Source organism: Apteryx mantelli, chromosome 3 (genome assembly GCF_036417845.1).
Source record: "Apteryx mantelli isolate bAptMan1 chromosome 3, bAptMan1.hap1, whole genome shotgun sequence".
NCBI lineage: Eukaryota > Metazoa > Chordata > Aves > Apterygiformes > Apterygidae > Apteryx > Apteryx mantelli.
In genome coordinates, this window is record NC_089980.1 from 27525612 (window position 1) to 27549838 (window position 24227).

Sequence of the window (24227 nt, forward strand, 5' to 3'; positions counted from 1 at the left end):
GTTACATGTTACTACCAATAAATTACCTTAGAACATTAATATACATAACAGGTTAATGCCACATACGTGCATATATTGTACATTTAGTTAACACATACAGTATACACACATACATGGAATTCTCTTCACCCGCATCCCTCCCATCCCAACCTCAAATTTAACTATCGAAGTACGAACCCCCTTTCACATCACCAAAAATAAGCATGCAACTTCCTACATATTTTTCTGCTGTTTTTGTTTAGTTAAATGTGGTATGGCACACAAGATGCCTCCACACAGCGTATAAACTATCTGACAATGAATTTACTGCCCGCTTTTTAAGAGAGAAAAATAGACAAAACATTGGTTTAAATTAAAGAGTTGCAATTCAACTAGAGAAACTCACGCCCAATGGAAAGTTATCAGTCTTGACTAATACAAGACCAGAGGGCAGACAATTGTACTAGAGAAATACCTAAGTGACACCTACAGTCTTGACATTTGACTGTAATACTGTCTCGTGCAGACAGCCACTTGCCCTACTACTTTCTAGATATGCCCCTGCTCAAGTGTGGCAGGAATATCCCTCTTTGTGCAAACAAACCACTAATCAAATGCTCACTAAACATCCAATGTCACACTATGCAACTTTCAAATCATCAAACATTTAGCCATAACAAAGTCAGTTATTCTTGTATCCATTGTACTGTTACCTGACGCAGATTCCTGGTTACTTTCACATCATGCCAGGCATTGTCATTAAATTTCCCATTCACAGGTTCCACCAGCGCTTCAAAGGCCCCAGAGCCCAAATTAATGACCAAGGAGACAGCTCCGTTTTTCAGCGCAAGATTGACATAATCAGCTGATTTTCCTGTATGAAGCATCAGTCCATTCCTCTGAAGTGTTTTAAATGACAGAGTTATTTCATCACTGCTACTCTGTATGGGATTCTGTGATAAATCATAGCAGAAGTATTCTGATCCCTTGAACGTCGCAATATATTCTTCTTTTCCTGACAAAGAGAAGGAAAAACAAAAATAAATAAATCACTGGCACATAATTAAAAATAACACTCATTAATTATTTGTATAAGTAATTCAATGGTATTAGTATTAAGCACTGTATCACAAAGTAATTCATTTAAAATCATTAAAATCCATAAAGTAAAAAAGGTAACTGTAGTGTTTACTGTGAACATATTTTTAGGTGTCTTCTTACAGGATTTTCATGGCTATGGTTAAACTCGGAAAATGTACTTTAAATAGTGTTAATATGTTTGCTGATAAACAGCTTGATCTGGAACTTATATAGGGACATAACGTTTAAGCGAACATGTAAACCAAAGTGTTTCAGTCAAAGCCCAGATCTTCTCCTTCTAACGCCCACTGAAATCACAGCACCTCAAAAGGAACGTAGAACCTGGCTAATTAAGCGCTTAGGCCTAAGGTCTTGAATAAACCAAAACTACAAAACGTTCTCTTAAGAATCTATTTCAGGATATTTAGATACATTAGTAAACAACTAGTTTTTCTGGGATGCATTTTTATTAGCTAGTACGTGTCATACTGATTATTTACTTAGCTTATCCTGAAAGTGACTGAGAAATACAAATAGCAGAAGCTGGGCCTTCAGTCTCATCAGAAAAGAAGGTAAAACAACATCTCTTAAGTCTTATATGCACAAACACACACACACACACACACACACACACACACACACCCCCTAAGATTACATTATGCTTGTACAAAGTTTTGCAGCTATATAAAATCATAGGATTTTTTACATTTAGCTAATAATAAGTGGTAGTAATCTTTCAAGGGAAATCTGTAAGTGTTGGTGCAGCATAAGAATAATGGTATGAAAATCTGCTGATATCAAATTTCATCATCTGTAAGAACCATAAACTCAGTCTCAGGAACACAGCTGCACAGATGAGTCCATGATACAATCAGCACAGAAACCAAACGTAAGGATGAATATACAGGCAAGGGAAACAACGACAGTGCGAATTTAAAAGAGAGCAGTGAACGAAAGCATGAAAAAAGCAGGCAGGAGAGAAGGGTTTTTGGAGAAGTCCCTGGGCATATCTGTGAGCTACGGTCCCATCTCACCTGCAGTCTCTCTGCATGGGGCTGCAGGGGTAACACAGATGCCAGGTATTTGTAATGCTGCTTTTTTCTTTAGCTAGCACAGCATAGTAAGTTCATATAGTACTGCAAAGTAACTTCAGATAGTACTATAAACAGTAATCACATTTTAGCTCAGATTTATAGTCCAAATATTAAAAATTAATAGATTGCAATTATTTTGAAGTGCTAGCTCACTGCTTTGTTGCAGAATCCTTCAGACCTTTTTTAAATCCAACCAGACCATTACTTTAAAAAACAAACTGACTGTTCAACTAATATGCTCTGCAGAAAGCCCAAACCAGGCTTCAGCAGAATCTTGACCCAAATCAAAAAACTTGGAGCTATCACTGCCTTACACAGAGTTTGTCACAGGAAATTCACAGCTGGATTTCACAGCCTAGGCCTATTTTTAAAACAAATACTTTTATAAAAAGACAAAAAAAAAGTCTCTGAGGACCTTTAGAGGCAGTATTTCCTGCTATCTTTTACGGACACATCTCTCACAAAACACAAAAAAACAAATCCTCCCCAGTTTCAAGCTCCAGGTGAAGCAACATTCCCTCTGTTCCAAGCAGCAGCTTATCATACATGTCACAGGCTGCCTCCTACACTGGCCATGCATTACGCACAGTAAACACGCAGCAGGAGCTATATGCAACGAAAATGTTGGGATAGCCTAACCAAAGACCTATGGATCTGTAAAATCCAGCTAGTTAGTACCGCCACAGACAAACCCGATCACCTTTCTGGGGAAGAACTAATACCCAGATGGCCAGGCTTGTGAGTGGAAATGGTTGTGTGGTACGAAAGCCTCTAACATAAGGGGCGTCTCATCCTCCTAGCTTCAGGAGGACAGCAGTTTTGAGCAAGTTTTTTCCTTTTTGACAAGAAATTCCACTCCGGACAAAAATGACATTCTTACAGGTGTTTTGAGTAATGTTTATTACTGAAAATTAATATTTCAGTTTTTAAAAGTCTGGTACTTTATGACCAGACAAGTTTGACCCACCATACATTTGTATCCCTTAGGACAAATTCTACCCTTTGTTAAACTTGTTTGAAATGTGATCTAGATTCCACGTGCAAGACTGAGGCAAAAACATGGCCTATTTAATCTGTCCACATCTTTATTTTTATCTTTGGCATGGCCAAGATTAGAGAAGCAGGAAAATACCTGTTCATCCTGCTTATAACCCTCCCTAGCGTATCAGACACAGCAAGGAAGAGATGTAGTGCACCATACACTAAGGACATGCAGAATTTGCTGCACCTGTTCTCCACGTCTTAAAACCTCCTGTTTCCAACCACAGGCCTGCAGGCAAATCACAGAACTGCACTGGCAGTGATGTGTACTGGATCCTAACATGCTTCTGCAGGCAAGAAAAAACATGGCTCATTCTGCATAAAGCATTTGAAAATGAGGCGTTTTCTGGGATGTCAATGCACTAATAAGCAGCAGACTGCAGGACTACCATACATACCCTTGAACGAATATTTAAGAAAGGCATAAAATGCTCAAGAGCAAATTTCTTTGCTATGGATTTACAGAAATCCCATGCTTACTGCAAAGCTATACTAAAACAGCACAAATAACTATATTTAATAGATGATAAATCTTAAATGTGGCAACTTGTGAAAAGGCTACATGTACCATGCATTTAATGGCTTAGAAACAAAGAAAGCCAAAGGATAAAACCAAATCAAAATGCATTATATTTTATGTATATTACACACTGTAAACTACTCCTGTAAAACCGTATCATTTACACACGCATGGAAATGCATGGGAGTATAAATGCATGCCAGTCACATACATTTCTTAAATCATTCCTGCGGGAGAGCCTGAAGAAGCAAGCAGGAGTATTCACGCAAGCTCTGAATGCTAACAAAAAGCATTATCGTCTCGTATTGCAAATAGAACCACAATTTACACAAACTTGAAAAAGCCTTTAAGGTTAACATTTTTGCGTCTTTCATGCACTTCTGTAAGTATTCAGGACTAAATCTTTTTGACTTAATAGCATTTTCCTTGAGGGAGAAAATAAAAGGCCAAATCCCTACACCTCTTTATTGGAAAAACAGCCTGAGTTGTCACTGGAAAGATCAAATCAGCACAGTAGTGACTGAAAAACATCTATTTAATATGGATCCCATCAGATGGTCTTTCAGTAAAATCACTAACGGTAATCTCTGAATTTTTCTCCTTCTGCAGTATCTTCTTCAAATCAATGCCATGATGGATTATGCACTCTAAAGAATTCGGTTTTAATTTCTGAACTCCTTCCCATTCCTTGTGGCTTCTATAATAAGGCCTACAATACTTCTTGGTAATGTCCTTAACTGATAGGTTTAATGATCTTCATACATGCTACCTAACAAGTATTAAAGAGATAATGCAGTTCTTCCCTTCATAATACTGTACCATGTTCACCCTGGCACAGGAGTTGATCAAAACCAATTCCATATGAAGCTTCCTCCCAACTCACAGGGCAGAGACTAGATTGAAGAATTGTACGATCAGTACTTAATCAACCTGATTTATTAAATCGGGCTGATTAGGGGAGCAATCAGATGGCACATTTGGTGAATTTGGTAAAGTATTCAAGAATCGGGGGTATAATCTAATTAGTAATTTTAGCCACAAAAATGTATGGAGAGTTTGAAACTGAAATTTAGAGATCTTTTTTCAATGTTTTTTCTTTTTTTAGATATGCTGAAACATTTAAACAAATTCTTTGGCTTTGCTTCAAACTAACATTCTTTTGTTTAAAAATTGACCTAACCCTAGAAAAGATTAATCCCAAAACTGAACATAATAAGTAATTTTACTTCAGAAAAATGTTTTGATTGAGAAACTTGAAGACTGGGGGGGGGGGGGCACTTTAATCTCATTCTTTTCTGACTGTTCTTTTTGGTTCACCTATGAAAACAGAAGTGTCCATCATTTGCTATTTTTACACAGGAGGATTGAGTTTTGCATATTCTGTCATCAAAACTCATTGTAGTATTATGATACAGAATTTGATTGCTAAGGCTTTGCATTGTAAACCAGTAACAAAACTCCATTAGGGTAGGATAATGCTGCATCAGTGTGCTGGTACTTGTCAGGTAGATCACAGCCATACTTCAGATTTCTAGAAGAAGAATATTAGCTATTTCCCAGGATAGCTGGAAAAGGTTCTAATCTGACATCAGTGCGTTCACGCACTGCAGAGTTAGAAGATTAATCCTCCCCTCTGTGGGATTTGAGACAACTTCAACCTTCAGAATTTCCAGCTGGCTAATTTGGATAGCTCACCTATCACTCAATCCTTTTCTGGCACTTTGGAAGTACAAGAAATGTACAGCACCCAAATATAGTTGGAAAAAATACTCTGACCTGGATCTACACAACCATCTCTAGAACCAGAAGCATACTGCAGAGCATTTGGGCTGGGTCTGCTTGAAGGTTTTTCTGAGAAGGGAGGTGAGGAAGCTACAGTCTTATTGGCACAGCCCAAGGCCTGAACTAACCAGATCTATCAACGCAGTTCAATGTATGCACAGCTCTACTGCTTCACAACTAAGTTGGAAAATCTGTACCACACTGCTCTGTAGGTTCACCAGCAATGCTTACACTAACTTGAAGATTTCATCACCACTTTCTTTTGTGTTGCAATCATATCCCTAAGTATCTAATTCAGGAACATGGATTACTTTCCAAAGACGGAAATGAAGGCAGGTTGCTCTACAGTTCTTTGCTTCAAATCACTTTTTACATCATAATTCTTCTTTAAAAGCAACTGAAGTGTTTTAAAATATAAGATAGCATTCTGAAGGTAACACTGATAAAAAACCTCTATGCCCTGTAAAAATACTGATTAGAAAACAAACAAAGAATACCCCAAACAAACCAATGCTGTAATCTACCTGAAGGTTCTTAACCAAACAATTTATTTTCTTACCTAGTAACTTCGTTTTTGGCAGTCATGTGATAAGAATGAAGATTTACAACCTGCTAAATAAACATGGACAAAGCTACTACATTTCTTACAGAATCACAGAATAGTTGAGGTTGGAAGGGACCTCTGAAGATAGTCTAGTTCAATGCCCCTGCTCAAGCACGGTCACCTAGAGCAGGCTGCCCAGGACCATGTCTAGACAGCTTTTGAATATCTCCAAGGATGGAGGCTTCACAATCTCACTGTTCCAGTGTTCAACCACCCTCTCACAGTAAAGAGGTATTCTCTTATGTTCAAGTGAAATTTCCCATGTTTCAGCGTGTGCCCATTGCCTCTTGTCCTAACGCCAGGCACCACTGAAAAGAGTCTGGCCCCGTCCTCTTCACACCCTCCCTTCAGATATTTATCCACACTGATAAGATCCCCCCTCAGTCTTCTCTTCTCCCAGCTACAGTCCCAGATCTCAGACTTTTCTCACATGAGAAATTGCTCTAGTTCCCTTAAGCATCTTAGTGGCCTTTTGTTGGACTCGCTCCAGTAGCATCATGTCTCTCTCGTACTGGGGAGCCCAGAACTGGACACAGCACTCCAGGTGTGGCCTCACCAGGGCTGAGTAGAGAGGACTGGTCACCTTCCTTATCTGCTGGCAATGCTCTGCCTCATGCTGTCCAGGATACTATTGGCCTCCTTTGCCACAAGGGCACATTGCTGGCTTGCAGTCAACTTGTTGTCCACCAGGACCCCCAGGCCTTCTTCACAGAGCTGCTTTCCAGCAGGTCAGCCCCCAGCCTGCCCTGGCGCATGGGGTTATTCCTTCCTGGGTGCAGGACTCTGCACTTCCCTTTATTGAACTGCTAGAAGTTCCCCTCTGCCCATTTCTCCAGCCTGTTGATGTCCCTCTGAATGGCAGCATAACCATCTGGTATATCAGCCACTCCTCCCAGTTATGTATCATAGACAAACTTGCTTTGGGTACATTTGGTCCTATCGTGCAGGTCATTATTGAAGATGTTAAGTAGTATCGACCCCTGGGGAACACTAGCAGGGACTGGACTCCAGCTGGACTTCGTGCCGCTAATCACAACCCTCTGAGCTTGGTAGTTCAGCTAGTTTTCAACTGACTTCACTGACCACTTATATAGCCCATATTTCATCAGTATGTCTATCAGAATGCTTTGGGAGACAGTGAGAAAAGCCTTACTAAAGTCAAGATAAACAACATCCAGTGCTCTCCCCTCCGCCACTAAGCCACTCATCTCATCATAGAAGGCTATCAGGTTGGTTAAGCACAATTTTCCCATTGTAAATCCACATTGACTACTCCCAATCACCTTCCTGTCCTTCACGTATTTGGAAACATTATATAGGATGAGTTGGTCCATCACCTTCTCAGGGATCGAGGTAAGACTGACTGGCTTGTAGTTCTCCGGATCCTCCTTCTTAAGGGTAGGGGTGATATTTGATTTCTTCTAGTTCTCAGGAAGCTCCCTGGATCACTACGACCTTTCAAAGATAATCAGGAGTGGCTTTACAGTGATATCAGCAACCTCCCTCAGCACTTGTGGGTGCATCCCATCAGGGCCCATGGACTTGTGTATGTCCAGCTGAAGTGATCCCTAACCTCATCCTCCTCCACCAAGCGAAATGCCTTCATTGCTCCAGACTTCCCCTCTGATCTCGGGAGCTTGGGATTCCTGAAGGCTGGTCTTAACAGTAAAGACTGAGGTGAAGAAGGCATTCAGTACCTTGATCTTTTACATGTCCTTTGTCACCAGAGCCCCTGCCCCATTTGGTAGTGGGCCCACACTTTCTCTAGCCTTCGTTTTGCTGCTTATGTACTGATAGAAACCTTCTTGCTGCCTTTCAATTTCCTTGCTGTCTTTCAACTCCAAGGGGGCTTTAGCTCTAACTCCACCCCTGCATGCTTGAACTGTGTCTCTATATTCCTCCTAGGTCACCAGGCCCTGCTTCCACCTCTTTTACACTTCCTTTTTATGTCTGACTTTTGTTAGGAGCTCCTTGTTCATCCATGAAGGACATCTGCTACCTTTTCTTGATATCCTGCTTGTTGAGACACATCATTCTTGTGCTTGGAGGAAGAGATCCTTGAAAATCAACCAGGTATCTTGGACCCCTCTTTCCTCCAGGGCCATAAACCATGGGATTCTTCCAAGCAGGTCCCTGAACAGGCCAAAGTCATCTCTCTTGAAGTCCAGGATTGTCATCCTGCTTTTTGCTGTCTTTCCCTCCTTGCAGGATCCTGAACTCCACCATCTCATGGTCACTGCAGCCAAGGCTGTCCCCAGCTTTCACATCTGATCCGTTTCTCCTTGTTTGTATATATGAGGTCCAGTAGAGCATCTTTCCTTGTTGACTTCTCAACCATCCAAGCTAGGAAGTTGTCATCAATGAACTCCAGAAACCTCCTGGATTGTTTGTGTCCGGCTGTGTTGTCCCTCCAGCAGATATCAGGGCAGTTAAAGCCCCAATGAAGACTAGGGCCTGCAAGCTTGAAGCTTCTTCCAGTTTTCTAAGAAGGCCTCATCTATTACTTCCTCCTAATCAGGTGGTCTATAGCAGCACCCACTACAATGTCACTCGTGTTGAGCTGCCCGCTAGTCCTGACCCACAAGCTCTCAGCTGGCCCCTCACCTGTCCCCAGGCAGAGCTCCATGCATACTAGTTGCTTTCTCACATAAAGGGTAACTCCTGAAAGGCAACTCTTATTAAACTTCTTTAATTACAATAAAAATAAAAATAAAAAACCTCAGGCCTTGACAGTTAATCCAATATGTTGGTTGTACCTCTTGATTTTCCAATCTAGATTCTAAAATACTATGGAATTCTCAGTTCTTCATACGCTTACCCAAGATGATGTTTTTGGCAGCCACAGACAATCTACTAAAGTGTCCAATTATTTGCTACCTATATTTGAAAATACGTGTTATCAATCCTTCTCTTTAGAATCATATTAAAATATTTCATATTAATTCAATAAGCTCAACAAGTTTGCCTTCTTTTAAGTACTCTCCTTTAAGAGCTAAAAGTAGTAGCAATAAAATACAACATGCTAATATCAGTTAAATTTCTTCGCAAATACATGGCATATAACTAAAAGATTTTTATATTGTTTTATGTTATTTTTATATTTTTATGATATTATTTTTATAGAAACAATTGTGCCTGCCTCCTTCCTCCTTAAAAATAAGGTGTTCCACATTTTTGTATCCTTACTCTTAGCAAAAGATGCAGTCTTTTGTTAGTAATCCTAGCAGGCTCAATATATCACTCGCTGGCATGGCAAACCTCAGTGACAATGCACTGAAATGTATTTACACTATTACACATTCTCCAGTATTTCCAGCAAGATAGAGACTAAGGGAAATCTCTGAAGATGGATCTTTTCACTGAATGTTTTTTCTTGTACTTTGCTTTATACCAGACAGACATAGCAGGGCTGAATCTAGCCCTTGTTCTGTTTTATAATGTTTTCTTTCACTGATATTGGCCAGAAATGAACACAATGAGAACACACCAAGATCTAACTCACTCCCTTTCTTCTGTTGCTTACATTATCGGACTTATCCCTTTATGCCAGCTTTGGTTCAGAATCATGAAAGAATTAATAACATTAAATACTTGCTTAATTCAAAATAGTCCAATGTAGATAGACAGGCAGACAGATGGATATAGGGAAAAACAAAACATTAAAACAGAAGAGTACTGGTATATAGTTAAAATTGATCCAAAGGGAGAAGGGGAGAACAAAAGTTATGCTAAATCAAAATACGTAAGAACTGCAGAATGAGAGAAAGAAACTAAGGCTAATGTAACTTCAGTTACAGCAAAAGAGCGGAACAGCAAAAAAAACAGAAGACATTTGACAGACCTTTCTATTTGACTAAATGACACATTTCACTGGGAATCAACATTTCAAAGAGGGAAACCATCTTCTCTCATTTCAGAATGAAAAATATGTGAGCCAAAAACCAATCCGCTGAAGTATTTAGCAAAATCCTAACAAGAAGTTCCATACAAATATACTGAATTTTGTTTTATTTACATATGCCAAATCCTAAAGATGATGGACTTAGACCAGTGGTGTAACTATGGGCACCCTAATTTAATTGACTCATTCTTGATCCAGACTGGTTTCACTTCATTGGTTTCATTTGCCATTTAGGGTTTTAGTAATTATGGGTAGCTAAAAGGGGGCTGGAAGGCTCAGCACAACAGAGCACTGCAAGGATGACCAGCAGCTCAGATGTGATATCTTGCGGTTCTAGCAATCTCTCAATCTCATTTCTGAAGTAAAATCAAACTTTATTGATACTCCAGGCAAGCTCCAGCTGTGGATACAAGCAGCAACTCCCTCCCTTTCCACAGTTGTTATTGTTTTAGTCAAACTCATTGAGATTTCTACTGTAAACAGCCTTTAGGAAACTAACGTTGGAAACACTGAAATGATTCAACAACATTTTGATATATTAGGAAAATCATTCTTGGCATCAATAATTAACAAAAGAACAACTTTGATTTTTATTCTGATGAATCTCACTGCTAGAAAAAACGTCTGCAAGACAAAAGGTCACACGGCTCAACTGAACATCTAATGAGAGAGTCAGGATACTCAACTGGATTTCATCTCATTTTCCAATAGGTGCTGCCTGTTCAGAGCCACCATACTTTTCAGCAGATAGTTTGTACACCTGTAGCTGACACCTACGAAAACACACTTTTTTGGTGTTATAAAAGAAGGACTTCTGGAAACTGCTGATTCCAAACTGATGGAAGTGTTGTAGTATCTTTTTACAGGAAGAATCTCAACACAAAAAAAAAGTCTTTTATTTATACACTGTAGATACCTACTGCATGAATTCAAATACTAATTACTAGGACAATACTTGAGTTTGGGCAGACTGCACACAATTAAAAAAAAAAAGATGGGAGAAAGAAAGGGGGAGGTAGCTGTAAGTTTTCCCTGCACTTCTCCAGTCTTTGGATTACTGCATTCCTCGTGAAAAATTAAAATCCTTTTTATGGTTACTTGAATTCAAGTTCAGCCCTCTTTGCGCTCCAAATAGCCCTGGCACCTGGAAAGCGATGAGGCAGGGTAACGGCAGTGCTCCCTTGCCGTACCCAAATACGGAATGGGACGACAAGAGGCAGAAGAGGAAGAGCCCTGCCACTGTCCGGCTTCTGCTCAGCGCAGCCTGCCAAAGACCCGGCACAACCAGGAGCAGGAAACTGTGTTACACAGCTTTACTGTGTCTTGTTTGAAACACACACCGGAAAACATAGACGTTGCCAGCACACATACTGCAGAAGCCACGTACAACACGTCAAAACATTTTGTGTATCAGATGCAGAACCGAAAAAGCCATGAAGCAAAAATGGTAACCATCTCTGTATCAAGGCTCTCTTACTTTTCAGAGGAAAGTAATATTTAGAATGGACAGATTCCTAAGAAAAATTATTATTAAAATATATTGTAATATTACCACTACACCATTTCCTAGTACATTTTTGGTTAGTTTTAAAGAATGAATTAAGAACACACCTTATTAATACCCAATTGTGCGTAGTGATAGGCTTGTTTGTTTTTTTAAATTATCAGTTGATGAGACTTACAAAATAGAGAAAGCATTAAAAATGCATGGCAGTCATTTCAGCCAGTATGAAGTGCTGCACTTTATTTAATGACTGAAATGTAATTATCTGCATAGAAAAAACACAACAAACTATGAACACCAATAACTGAATTTAACATGTTTTCATTCTTAATTCTGAGTACAGTAAATTATTGCTTATTACTTCTGTTACAACCCTGAATAACAGGATATGCACATATATAGAAAGACACCCGAACTATTTACATCCCGGAGAGGTCACAGACAGGAAGTGTGTTTTATTAATAACAGCCCATAAGGCAGAAAGGATGCATTGCCTACTTGCTCACTTAGAATTTATTCTTATTTCCCACTAAAGTCAACAAAGGTTTTAATACTTGCTTCTTTGAAGGTTCATTTAAGTCCTTAGGGTCTGATGAAAAGTCTAGAGGAAATATTTCCATAGGCTTTGGCGGACTTCTACTATCCTACAGTGGCTCTCCGTCAAGATTTACAGCATATCTAGTCTCCGCCTAGGCGGCATTAAATCCTTTCGTAGGTCTTACTGATTCAATAAAAATATCATCATGTGCCCATGCTTGATTTAAATCAAATGCATACTCCTGGATGGTCTGACCTTATGTAGATAAGATATTAACAATAATAGGACCACAGACTAGTGAAATAACGTTGTCCCAATGGAATAAATCAAAGTTATTTAATAGTATCTGTAATATTTCTTTAAGGATAAAGAAACCTAAACTCTTAAAATACAGTTAGTGCAAAAATAGGAATTTCAAGCACCCATGTCGTGTGAAAAACCAATCTAGTAAGATGCAAACAAAATTTAGTAAAGTGCTATCTGTCTAAAGAACTATTTTCACAGAAAAAAAATAAGCTGATTCCAGTGATACTTTATTTCTAAAAGCCAGACTAGTGCTACACAATCTCCAAAACATTAAATATGGACTGAATAAATAAATCAGTTCAAACCAGAGTCTAGTACGTTCCCAGGTGTACTGTTTTGTGCTCCACGTCATGGTAATTTAAAATCCAAATGTTTATACACCATACCATCTACTTATTTATAAACATCGCCTTTCAGAAAGGAATGCAATGAGGGAAAACTCTACCATCACAGCATGTAAATAGGATTATTAATGAGGATAACCGACTCTATAAGGCAAGACAGCCTAAACTGCTACTTCTGTAGTAAACATATCAAAATGAGAAACTAATGGTCTGCAATTATACTTGATGGGAATTCTGTCTACACATGGTATGCAATACTGAACAAAACGGTATTTCAGGATGTGTCACACACAAGGTATCCCAGCATATTGCCCTTTTAGAAGACCAACCTATATTATTCTGTTAATCACACACTGTATCTAAAGATAGAAAACTGGAATAAAATATTTTTTCTCCACCTTTTATACCCATATTTGAATTTAACTGGCTTCCCAGTTATATAAAAAAGGTTTACTGGGCTACATACAGAAATAAAGCATGCACTCAGACAGAAACACAGGTGACTACTGTCTGCGTAACAAATTTAAGAAGTAAGCCCAAAACCAACACACAAACCAAAAATGATGAAATTACGATAATGCCTAGGAAATTATTAATTCAAATGGAGTACAGATGGTCTACTTCTTAAAATGAATTCAATCCTTATTGATGAAGTACTGATACTGCTACAGACAATCAGTTTTCTGTTACCTCATTTGAGCTAACTAGTTTTCTTTTTTATAAGAGAAACTTCCATTCTTCTTTCCCTTCCTCGCATCCCCTTCTGTGCCTTCACAACACCTCTTCTCCTCACAGAAAAGTCAAAGAAAACCACTTGGGGAGAACATGAGATTCAGGATCAAACCCACAAGCAGGGATTGGGCTCCTGCTTCTTTGCAGTTTTTTTCTTTCCTCACCCTAGCAGGTAAATAAAACCCTGGCTCTTTTCTCTGTTAATACGGGGGACACTGCAAAGTCTACAGAACCTTGTCAGAGATTCTCTAGCAGGAACCGAAATCACCACTCTCGAGTATCTTATTTGGCAGCATACCTGGAAATAAGTTGTGTAATCTATTGTTGTGATATTGAAGCAAACTTTGAATTAGAAGCAAGATAAGCCTTTATTACATGTAAATCAGCAAACAAGGAAAAGTCACTGGCAGGTTGTTATAAGCAAGCAGCTACAATTACAGCGCGAACCTCCTTTTGTCTGAACAGAGCCGCTGTTGTTACAGAACGATGCAGACGGTACCACAAAAAAAGTTACCAACTCCAGAAAGTATTCTAAAAAAAATTTCAACTTTAATGGTCACGTTATACTATCTTCTTCCTCTTTTATTAGGGAATAAACTCATTACAAAATAATCATCACTAGCCTCATATAAGAACAAAACGTGAGAAATATGAGCAACTGATTTGGAAGGAGTGAGGAATCATTTCTGAAGGACTTTTTAAAAATTATCCTTTTGCAGAAAAATGCTGTACAGACGTTTGTTTATTCCAAAGATTCAGGGAGCTGGTGGCACAATCTCAAGCTCTTCCCCATAAGCAAATCATGCACTTAAAGAGAAGAAGAAGGAAGTAAGGATTTGGCTAGGCACACATGGTGCCTTCCTCAGCTACTCTGAATTACCATAACCTCTGGTAATTAATAAAAGTACATTCTTGCTGCATGGTTTATTTCATATAAAGACACTACAGATGAAACCAAGGCACCCAAGTCTGTACTGGTTGTATTCATTATGTACAAGCAAAATCTGTTATACATTTAAGTAGACTCAAGTATAAAGTGAAATTCCACCGGGATTTAACAGCGTAAGCGCTACAAAACCATGTATAATGCCATGTTCCAGTAGCAGAGGAGAAAGTCTGAAAACGCTTTTCTAGCTCCTCTTTTATTTTACACACATAATCATCATTGGATTAGTTACTAATTACCAGAAGTATGAACACTGCGATATAAGCTTCTATGATCCCTCACCACCATCTCAGATCAGGATAAAATGACAGTTGCCGCTCAAGTTAAATGATTTACAGGGAACACTAGATAAGTGACAAATTATTCCATTTTACCGGAACAGCAATTTTAATTCATTTCTAAAATCGTTAGATCATGCAGTTTTTTCACTAATTTTCACTTCTTTTTATTTAATCACACAAAGTACGTACTTCAAAAACAAACCTGCATTTGGGGAGGGAAAGCAAAACGCACAGGAATTTGTAGGAAGGATGCCTTCTTAGCGTACATGAAACACTACAGACTGTTATAAGCAGAAAATAAATGGATCTTTTTCCTCTGAATACTCATATCATTAACCACATAAACTGTCATTAACCATAGTACATTAGAAAGTCCTACACGAACAGTTCACATCATAACGATAACATCCTCCTTAGAATTACTCAAAAAAACGAAGCTGGACACAATAATTTTAAAGACATTAAGTTAAGAACAAGCAGCAAAACGTCTAACATATAACATGTCTATAGCTACATTAAAAGAAACTGGCTTTACTCTACATTACTTTCTCCACAAAACTCAAAATTCTCGCACAGAATTCTCTGAGTTGGCTTCAGCTGCCACCAGTCAGTAGACGAAAAACAGCCAAACAAGGCTGGGAAGCAGAAAGCTCTTCTATCCTACAGACCGCATTAGCCACTATATTTCAATTGTAACAATAAGTAACTAGGCATTAAAAATGGGCCCCAAAATATCCCTATATACTCTTCCTCTTAATTTTCAGCCCTTAAAACACAGTACCCATTTTCTACATACAGTAAAGTGGCTGGACCTTTACTAACTGTCCACAGTGGCATCTTTGAAATGTGGAGTATTTTTGCAATCTAAAAATGCACATCACTCAAAGGCAAATGAAAATGGAATTTGAATTTGACACAATTTTAAAATGAATTTCTGGTATGTAAAAGAATATAGACTGATCATTTTGTTTTACCCATTTTTGTGATGAAAAATTAAATGTGACTAAATTAAAAGTTGTAGATAATTTTTAAGATTTTAAGAACCAGGTTTTTCTTCTGAAGGGAGACAAAGGTAGGAAAAGTTCTCTTCTATTAGTAACAATATTTTGTTAGTTTCACTGTTTTGGGTTTTTTTAACTTAACTGGTACTGAATTTTAATATTTAATCAAAAATTCAAATTACCTTCCTCCATATTATAAATGGACTAACAATTACTACACTTTAAGAAGTGAAAAATTTGTTTTTAATTTCTACTTATGAATGTAGTTGGACAAAAAAATTCAGGACAGCACGTAAACATTGCAGTGATGAATACTGCATAGACGCTTCTTGATTTGGGATCAGAATGGTCAGTGTTCTCCCTGGAAACAAAAATCAACTACATATCTGGATTAAAAACTAAAGGACACAGAAAATACGTATTTCAGAATAGAGGCAAATGAAGTACTACTATAATTACTTATACTAAAATTCCTTGTATCACAATAGCGGCTCCCATCGAGATCATGGCCAGAAAGACAGACGAACAGTGTATTTTACAGACTAATACCTATACAGATATTTAGGCAGAAGTGCAACCAGCTGCGTATGTATTACAAATGTGAATAAGTGGAAAAAAAGACGAAGAAATAAGAAGCAGACATTTAGTGGCAAATTCAGAGCACTTGTACATAATCATAAAATGATTATTTCAAAATGCACATAAAACACTCAAATGGCTTCCCAACATAGAAAAAATCTTTATGCTTATGACTTTTTTATGATGATATAAACTTAAGTAGGACTGTGCTATTTCTGCCTAGAAGCAGTCGGACCTATATTACTTTTATTTTTCTTTCCTTTTTGCTTCAGTTCTCCCTCCGCAGTGCCAGCCCCTTCTTTCATCTGTCTTGGTTTCTTTTCTCTGGAGGCCACTCTTACTGCACCGTAATTCCTGCCAAAAGGCACAGGTAGGCTAAGTCATATACTGCTTGATATTCTCATTAATCAGGGGCCACTGCAAATGCCCAGTCATAGCTGAAGACCAGAGTGATGCTTAATCACAAAAAAAGGTCTATTTCCATTGGGTGTACAGCAGCAAAATATAAAAAAATTATAATGGAGACATATTTAAAAAATGAGTAAAAGGCCAAATGAATTTAAAATAATACAATCTTTTTTCATAATCAAAATTTAGGTGATGATATTTAGGAACAAGGGAATTTTTTTGGTTAAGAGACCTGTAAATGTATACAAACATCTCTCTCTGGAGAATATAATGCCAGAGCTTTGTATAGATAACAACCACAAAAATTCAAATAGTACTTTCTGATGTGGCTATGTGAAAATCTGGGTTTACACGCTTACAAATGTAAAAATATCTAAGCAATTTTTTTCTAATGAATACAGATAGCTGTCAATGTAATCCTCATTTTCCGAAGGAGCAGAGAAGTAGCAGCAGCCACCACCACCTAACATTCGTTTTCTAAAGTCGTATTCTGTTCATTAAACAAATGCCCTCAGCTGTTTAAGCCTTGATGCTGACCCGAAGCTCAGCACGGGCGAACAAGCCCACCTGCCGAGCTCCTGCTTCGGCAGTACCAAAGAGCTGCTCAAACACACGCCCAGAGCGCAGTGCAATATTAAAGCCCTTAAGCCTGCTTCCCCTCCCCTTTTCAGCATGTTTGTCTAAAGCTTTCCCCCAAAAGTGCTAAACGTCCAGACGATCTGAAACTTTTAAATGTATCTATCAGGTTTCTTTAAGTAACAATTACATGCTTTCCTATATTTTGAAACAGAGAACAATTCTTTCTAGCATTTCTTCCTTTTTCAATATGTACTAGTTTTAAGAGAGTTCAATTATGTTTTAATAAGCTATTAGTTTACTATATAAAAACATGGCTTTTAAAGACCTACTACTGATACTTTTTTTAATGAGACTTTCCTTTTCTTTTTTTTTAACTGATCAGTAGATTTCTTGGCCTAACCATATTTTTAAATGGTATTTAACACTGTGCACTGATTTATTTTTAGCAATGAGTAAAAAGGCATATCTACATTCATCCTAGAAGGATCATTTTAAATATGTACTATAAAAATAAATAGAATGATTTTCTAATTATCAGGAAGTCTCCTTTGCAAATCTGAGAAAATCTGAGAAAACCCCAGAAAGTGGCAAAATAATCAGGATTCCATATGTTCTGCATTTACAATTTTTTGAAGCTTTTTTATGAATTCAGTATTGCCTACTGATCTTTACTTTTTTCGGAAGTCAATAAATCTTTGAAATTGCTTGATAAGGAGTCTTCCCTACTGAGATGTTACCAATAGTCTTTTTATAGAAACCTGCAGTAATACTGTAAAAATGAAAGAGGATTAGCAGAGTATAAAAATAATTGGACACTAGTGCTGTATTGACATTTTAGAGCAAAGATTTGCTGTCATCACTGGGTCAAATTATCTGCTGGTATAATTCCACTGAAGACAGCACATTTACACCACAGATAATTTATCCTGTTATTTATGCAATAAATATGCCTAAGAAGGCATGAGACTTACAGTGTAATAGATAATTTGACAGATTCACACCATTAAGCCCATCCAATATAGAACTTTAGATCTCATTTCTCAGGTGAGGGGAAAGGGCAGAAAAAAGGATATGGATCGAAAGAGAGAACGACACTTACAGAAACACGTGCTCATCTTAGAAACATGAATTACACATCAACAAATAATTTCCTTTCTTGAAGAACTTATTTGTCTAAAATACAGCTGTCTTTTCTATTTGGATATTTATTATTACTGGAAAGGAGCTTATTACATAGCCCTGTGCCTTGTGAATAAAGAAAAGAACAACAGTGAAATAATTACCCAAAGACCACTAATGTAAAAACACGAAGGAAAAAGATAATTTAAAATATCTCACAAGCGATCATCATACAAGAGATAGGGTGGCACACTCTACTGACAGGTGTAATAAATAACTTCCAAATTTGGCTACTTCTCCTTTTTCAATAATCTCATCTCCATAGAGAGTCTGAAGGCTGTCTGAACATCAAGGCCCTAACACTGGCTTCACTACAGCTGCTGGCTTCACCCCATTAAATTATTCTTTTCGGGATGGAGGGTAAGTGGGGAGTAATGGAGCTTCTACCCTCAGACCAAATGTTTCAGCAACAAGTGTCCATTTTCCAGGAATTTCCATCTCCCAACTGTTAAAAAAATGCCAGACTCAAGTCTGGGTCAACAACAGCACAGGTCTGCAAGAGTCACGACTGCTTCTCCTGAAGCATTTTGGACACAACTGCTGGTTCCACGCAGAAGCCCACAGTTGTGGTAAGCAGGTGGGGGACTGTCTGAGCACAGGAACCGCAAAATGCTACGTGTAGGCAAAAACGCTAAGCAAACTGCAGGTAATAATGAACCACTTCCATTTCCTTCAGAAGAAGTGAGATGATTTTTTTTTCCTTCCCTATGGTATAAAATAACTGAAAATTTGTTTCAAATCATAATTCAAACTTAAATGCTCTTACTAGCTGCCTCCACTTTTTTTCTTCCCATGCCGGTGCCTCAAAGGTCCCCAGTAATTACTCATCAGCTGTTTAGACACATAGCCCCAGAGGCCAGTTAGTCCTTATATTTGCTACATTAGGAAAATTCCACGGTGCAGTAGCCAGAGTGACAAGTACGCATTCAGAAACATTCATACTATAAAATCTATGAGGTAGTAATTCACCCTTATTCGACAAGCTAGTGTTTTCTTTGGTTTGCTGAATATGGTTTTACTTTTCTAAAATCTCGTTCCATTTTATAACACCCTGAGAAAATGAGTAAAGCCAAAGCCCTTTATGTACAATACACAAGTTATTTGATTCTGCTGAGTATACGTCATTAGACTTTTAAAGCCATTTGATGACTACTCTGGATAACTTCAAATTAATTAAAATTGAAGTGTTCTTCACACAAAACACTAGCAGTCATCACTGAAACATCAGGCCAGTTATTACATTCCTAAAGTTATTTAAACCCCTCTGAACTTCTAGGGAAGAAAGGGCAGTGCTGCATCTGTCAATCAAGACAGCATTCTGCAATTGGTATCTGTATTTCTCCTCAAGGCTCCAGCTCCCTACAGATTCTCCCAGAGTTTTGATTGCAACCCCTATAGCATTCAATTTTGGCACTAACAGGATGCTGTGTTTAAAGTATATTAGAATCCCTCCCCTCAGCACTGCTCTTGAGGTAATGTGTGTGTTCAAATAAAATAGAATTTCAGTGGTACAGTTGCTTAAGACAAGAAGCGCGTCCATCATTATAATTCTGCTCAAGTACTACTGAACAACAAGTCTGCAGACTAGCTGTCCACGCTTTACTAATTCTCTTCCACTTGTGTCCATTTTCACTGGATTCCTAAACTGAAATTTAGAGGTAAAACACAAATTAACTCCAGGATAATCTGACTGGATCATTTTATTATTAAGAGATTATTTTGTTTATTTATTCTGTGGATATGGAGACAACGGTGCATTGAAGTATTTCACTTTCATAAGCAAAAGCAGGCAACACGCACAAACCTGCTTCCATGAAATTATGACTACTGTTCGATACATCCATGAGTAGCTTATGCAGCTTCTATTTTGTATTGCTACACCCCTCTAATTTATGTGTCCCCCATCCCTCCCAAAATAAAACTAATAAGCAGCTTTTCCATGCTGCTATACAAGAAACCAGCTAAGCTGAGAACCAGGATATGTGCAGCTCTGCCATCAAGTTAGGTGACTTCAGTCCCTCCATTTTTATTTCCTCTCCTCACCTTTTCTCCAGCTCTTCTTTGGCCTGTTTGTACAGCCTCGAGCAGGGCTCAACAGCAGTCTAGGGCGGCAGCTCAGAATACCACAATGCAAATAACAGACAACTTTTGAAGCACATACCATTATCCTCACTCTTTCTGGGTCTGATTTTGGTTCTTTTGCACTGTTTTTTGGGCGAGGGGGAGTGAAGTGGATTCCTAACATAGCAAACGACCCCTTAAATAACTAAATTGGTAAGTCCATTTACCCCTGTGAAAGCAAAGATCTGTTTCAGAAAAACTATTGCTAAAGATAAGATGGCCATTGAAATTCAGGAATTTACCTTGGATTTTCAAAGTGGTTTTAAGACAAGCTGTATCTTGACACATGCCTGATGTTACAGTAATCGACATCTAAATATTTTTTCCTCGGCAAGTGAGGAGAGTTAATAGAAGGTAATTTTGAATGTTTACTGGCTTGACTCAAAAGTACATGAAGTCCTCCTGTTAATTTTATCAATTTTTAGGTCCAGCATTAGGTTTCAAAATACCCTTCCCCCACCTTAACGCTGTAGGAGCTTTGCTGCTGCCACCCCAGAGCAGAGTAAGGGTCACTGGACATACTGGAGCAGCTGCATGGTCCTTCCACTCCCGTCTGGGGAGGGGTTTCCCATAGCGGTAGCTGACCATAGACAATTCAATAGGATCTGAACCAAAAAATCCCAAATCCCTCAGTAGGCAGATGCAGGATAATTCTATATTTTGGCTGCACTATACACACAGCTTTCTTTCATTAAATGAGCTGTAATACGAGCAGCGACCCAATTTTGCTGTATCTTTTATTGTTAGAACAAAACCAATTATGAACAGCTCCCAACAAAGCTAAATCTATCTTACTCACATTTTTCTTAAAACACTCTGCATATTTCTGATACATTTAAATTTAATTCAGTGTCTGTAGACCTCCTCATGCCTTCAATGTACACAGATGAATGCAGAAAGATTAAACATTTTCTTACTGTGACCTACAACAATGTGCTGAAACTTTACTTATTAATTCAAGCATTGGATCCAATGGATTTATGATATCCCAGAAGCTAATACAGTCTACTCTGATGCAAGATGTGGGCATTACCTGAATCTGTGTACTTTGTCTGCAACTATTTAGAATAACTAAGGGCTATGCATTAAATAAAATATTCTCAAAATCTAATCTTAATTTTGGAGCATTTTTCTCAAGTAAATGAGCAGTTCCACACAAAAATATAGTTGCCTGTACAAGCAGAAGCTCATACCATGACCAGAAATTATCACCCAAAATTCTAACCTTTTGAAGCAAGACTGCTAGCTATTAGGATAAGATCTCTGTTACACTTGTCATGACCCTGCATCTTATGTACAGATATACAGTACAGCATTGTATTTGGGAAAAACCCAGATTTTCCACTGCAAGACAGGACTGGGTACTGTCCACACTCTGTTAGGAATCAGAATCACCAGCTTCAGAACCAATATGGCAATATTGCATTTGGAATAAATACAGCTGATTATTAAAGAGAAGAAATTTCACAATTCTTGCTGGTATTAAGGACCAGCTTTGGAAGACATACCAGTGACTGAAAATTGAGGTCTGATCCTTTTCCTGACTTACAGTACAAATATTCCTTACCAGCTATCCAGTACAAACTTTTAGGCTCACTTTTGTATCATTCCTCTGGAAAAAAATGCCTACTAAAATTTTTGGTTATTCCCAAACTCAACCAATAGTCTGCTTATTTTCTTTTCACAACATGCTTAACAAAAACACAGCTCAAATTTTAGAGAGTTTGGAAGTGATGAAAAGCAAATAATCTCAATGGAGTAGACTTGTTAAACACAGGTAAAAATCAGGTAACGCTCCTGATTACACAAACCTTTTTTTATTTTAAGGAATGGAATCCAAATTAGCTTATAGTCTTAAAAGTTTTTTATTATATCACAGGATTTTCTATTAAAATATTACAAAAGCATTTGCAATGTTATAATTCCGAGCAACATGACTCTAATCAAGGGAAAATTTAAAAAACGTTTAATATAATAAAAGCAAGCAAGAATTAATGCATGGTTGCAGGCTTTATGCAGCCAAGTAAACTAGAGATTTTGTCCTCTGCTCATTTTTGATTATACATTTTAATTGCTTGATAGTCATCAAAGACAATTTCATAATTACCAGATAGAAATCTTTACGTTCTTAACCGAAACAAATATACAAAGGAATACAAAGGAATTTACTGGAGTTGATATAAATAAATTGAGCTAAAAGCTTTCAAGCTGAGAAGGCTTTGAAGACTATGGGTAGCTCAAGTATAGTTATAGGTTTTTTTTAAGCTTTGTGGCCACAACAATATTTGTTCCCCACGTTACTTTTAACATTTCCCCAAAAGCAAGACTACCATTCAAAGGATTTTTATACACATCTTCTCTACTCAGTCTTATTCTTGCCAATCAGGATAGGGACAGCATTCCTCTCACGTGAAAGTAGCAGGCTTATTAAGCCCAGATTTAATATAAACCTGGGGGTATTTTGTAACTTCTTGAAGATCTGAACTGATCACACCACAAGGATAATCTTTCTGATTTATACAACCCTCACAGTTTAATTTGCTCATGACATGAATACAATGTAATTCCTATTTCCAAATTTATAACTAGTGAAACGATTTATAACGCATTTTAAATGAATCATTTTCTTTTTCTTGTCATTTTTTTAGATACCTAAATAAAAGAAAAAATCCAAAACGCTTCAAAATGCCCCCTTTTCCCCCCTAAAAAACCAATGGTTTGTTTTCTTTCTTCCTCACAAACACATAAAAAACACACTTTTTTTTTTTGACAGAGCCAAAAATATTTTTGATGCGTTCTCTGGGGCTGAAGTGAGTTCTATGTTGCCATGGTAACTGAACAAAAATCCACTGAGGACCTACTACCAAAGGCCTGTACAGTGTATGCAAGGTGCAGTCATTAAGTGGTACCAGAAAGTCTTTATTTGGGGTTTTAAACATGCAGACACCCAGCAAATACTTGAGTGTTGAGTTATAGAGAAAAACCTTAACAGTATACCTTTTGATTATTACTAGTGTAAAACTAGCCTTAGGAAGGCTTATTAAATTAAGGTCAATTATCCCAAGTTACATAAACATAATAGTACACTAGAAAATATGTATCGAGTGAACTTTGTTAGGCTGAATTTTCTCAATTGTCTTCTCACCAAAACAAAATATTAAAGTATTTATTACACCTCACATCAAACAACTCAACTGATTTCCTGCCCTCGAGGCTAACAACTCCATGCAGCAAGTTAGCAAAATGAAAAGTTAGGGCACTAATTAGTTGTGTAAGAAAATATGACCTGCCTTAAAGTTCTTCCCAATTTATCCCAATATAGAGATTCTATATGTAAGATATAATGGAATGCAAAAAAGTAAGATTTTGCTGAATTAGTTGCTTCCAAAAAACCCACTGATTTACATTACGTTCTTTGGTATTCTAAGGCCCAATAATTTTAATTTTCAAGTATCCCAATATGAAGATTTTGGATATACTTCAAACCAGGACATACTATTGAATTTTTAAAAAGGAACCCGACGTTGCTGTTTGCTTTCAGAACAGCCATTTCCTTCACTCATCTGGATATTCCACTGATTCACTTCTATTCATCGGAGCGGCTGCATTTCATCTCACACTGGCAATGTTCTGTATGTTACTCTAACTGCAACGTTGAACACCTAGTCCATACAACTTTAGCTTTCTTAAAAATGTTCCCAGTCTCAT

General features: G+C 37.7%; 1 protein-coding gene across 1 annotated transcript in view; it reads right to left on the reverse strand.

Annotated features, from left to right (window-relative positions):
• The window catches only part of NRXN1 (neurexin 1), a 723763-nt gene that overhangs the window by 480753 nt on the left and 218783 nt on the right, over positions 1 to 24227 (reverse strand). The window contains exon 5 of the mRNA XM_067292993.1: positions 693 to 994. Coding sequence (XP_067149094.1) covers positions 693 to 994 — 302 coding nt within the window. The remainder of the gene's footprint in view (positions 1 to 692; positions 995 to 24227) is intronic.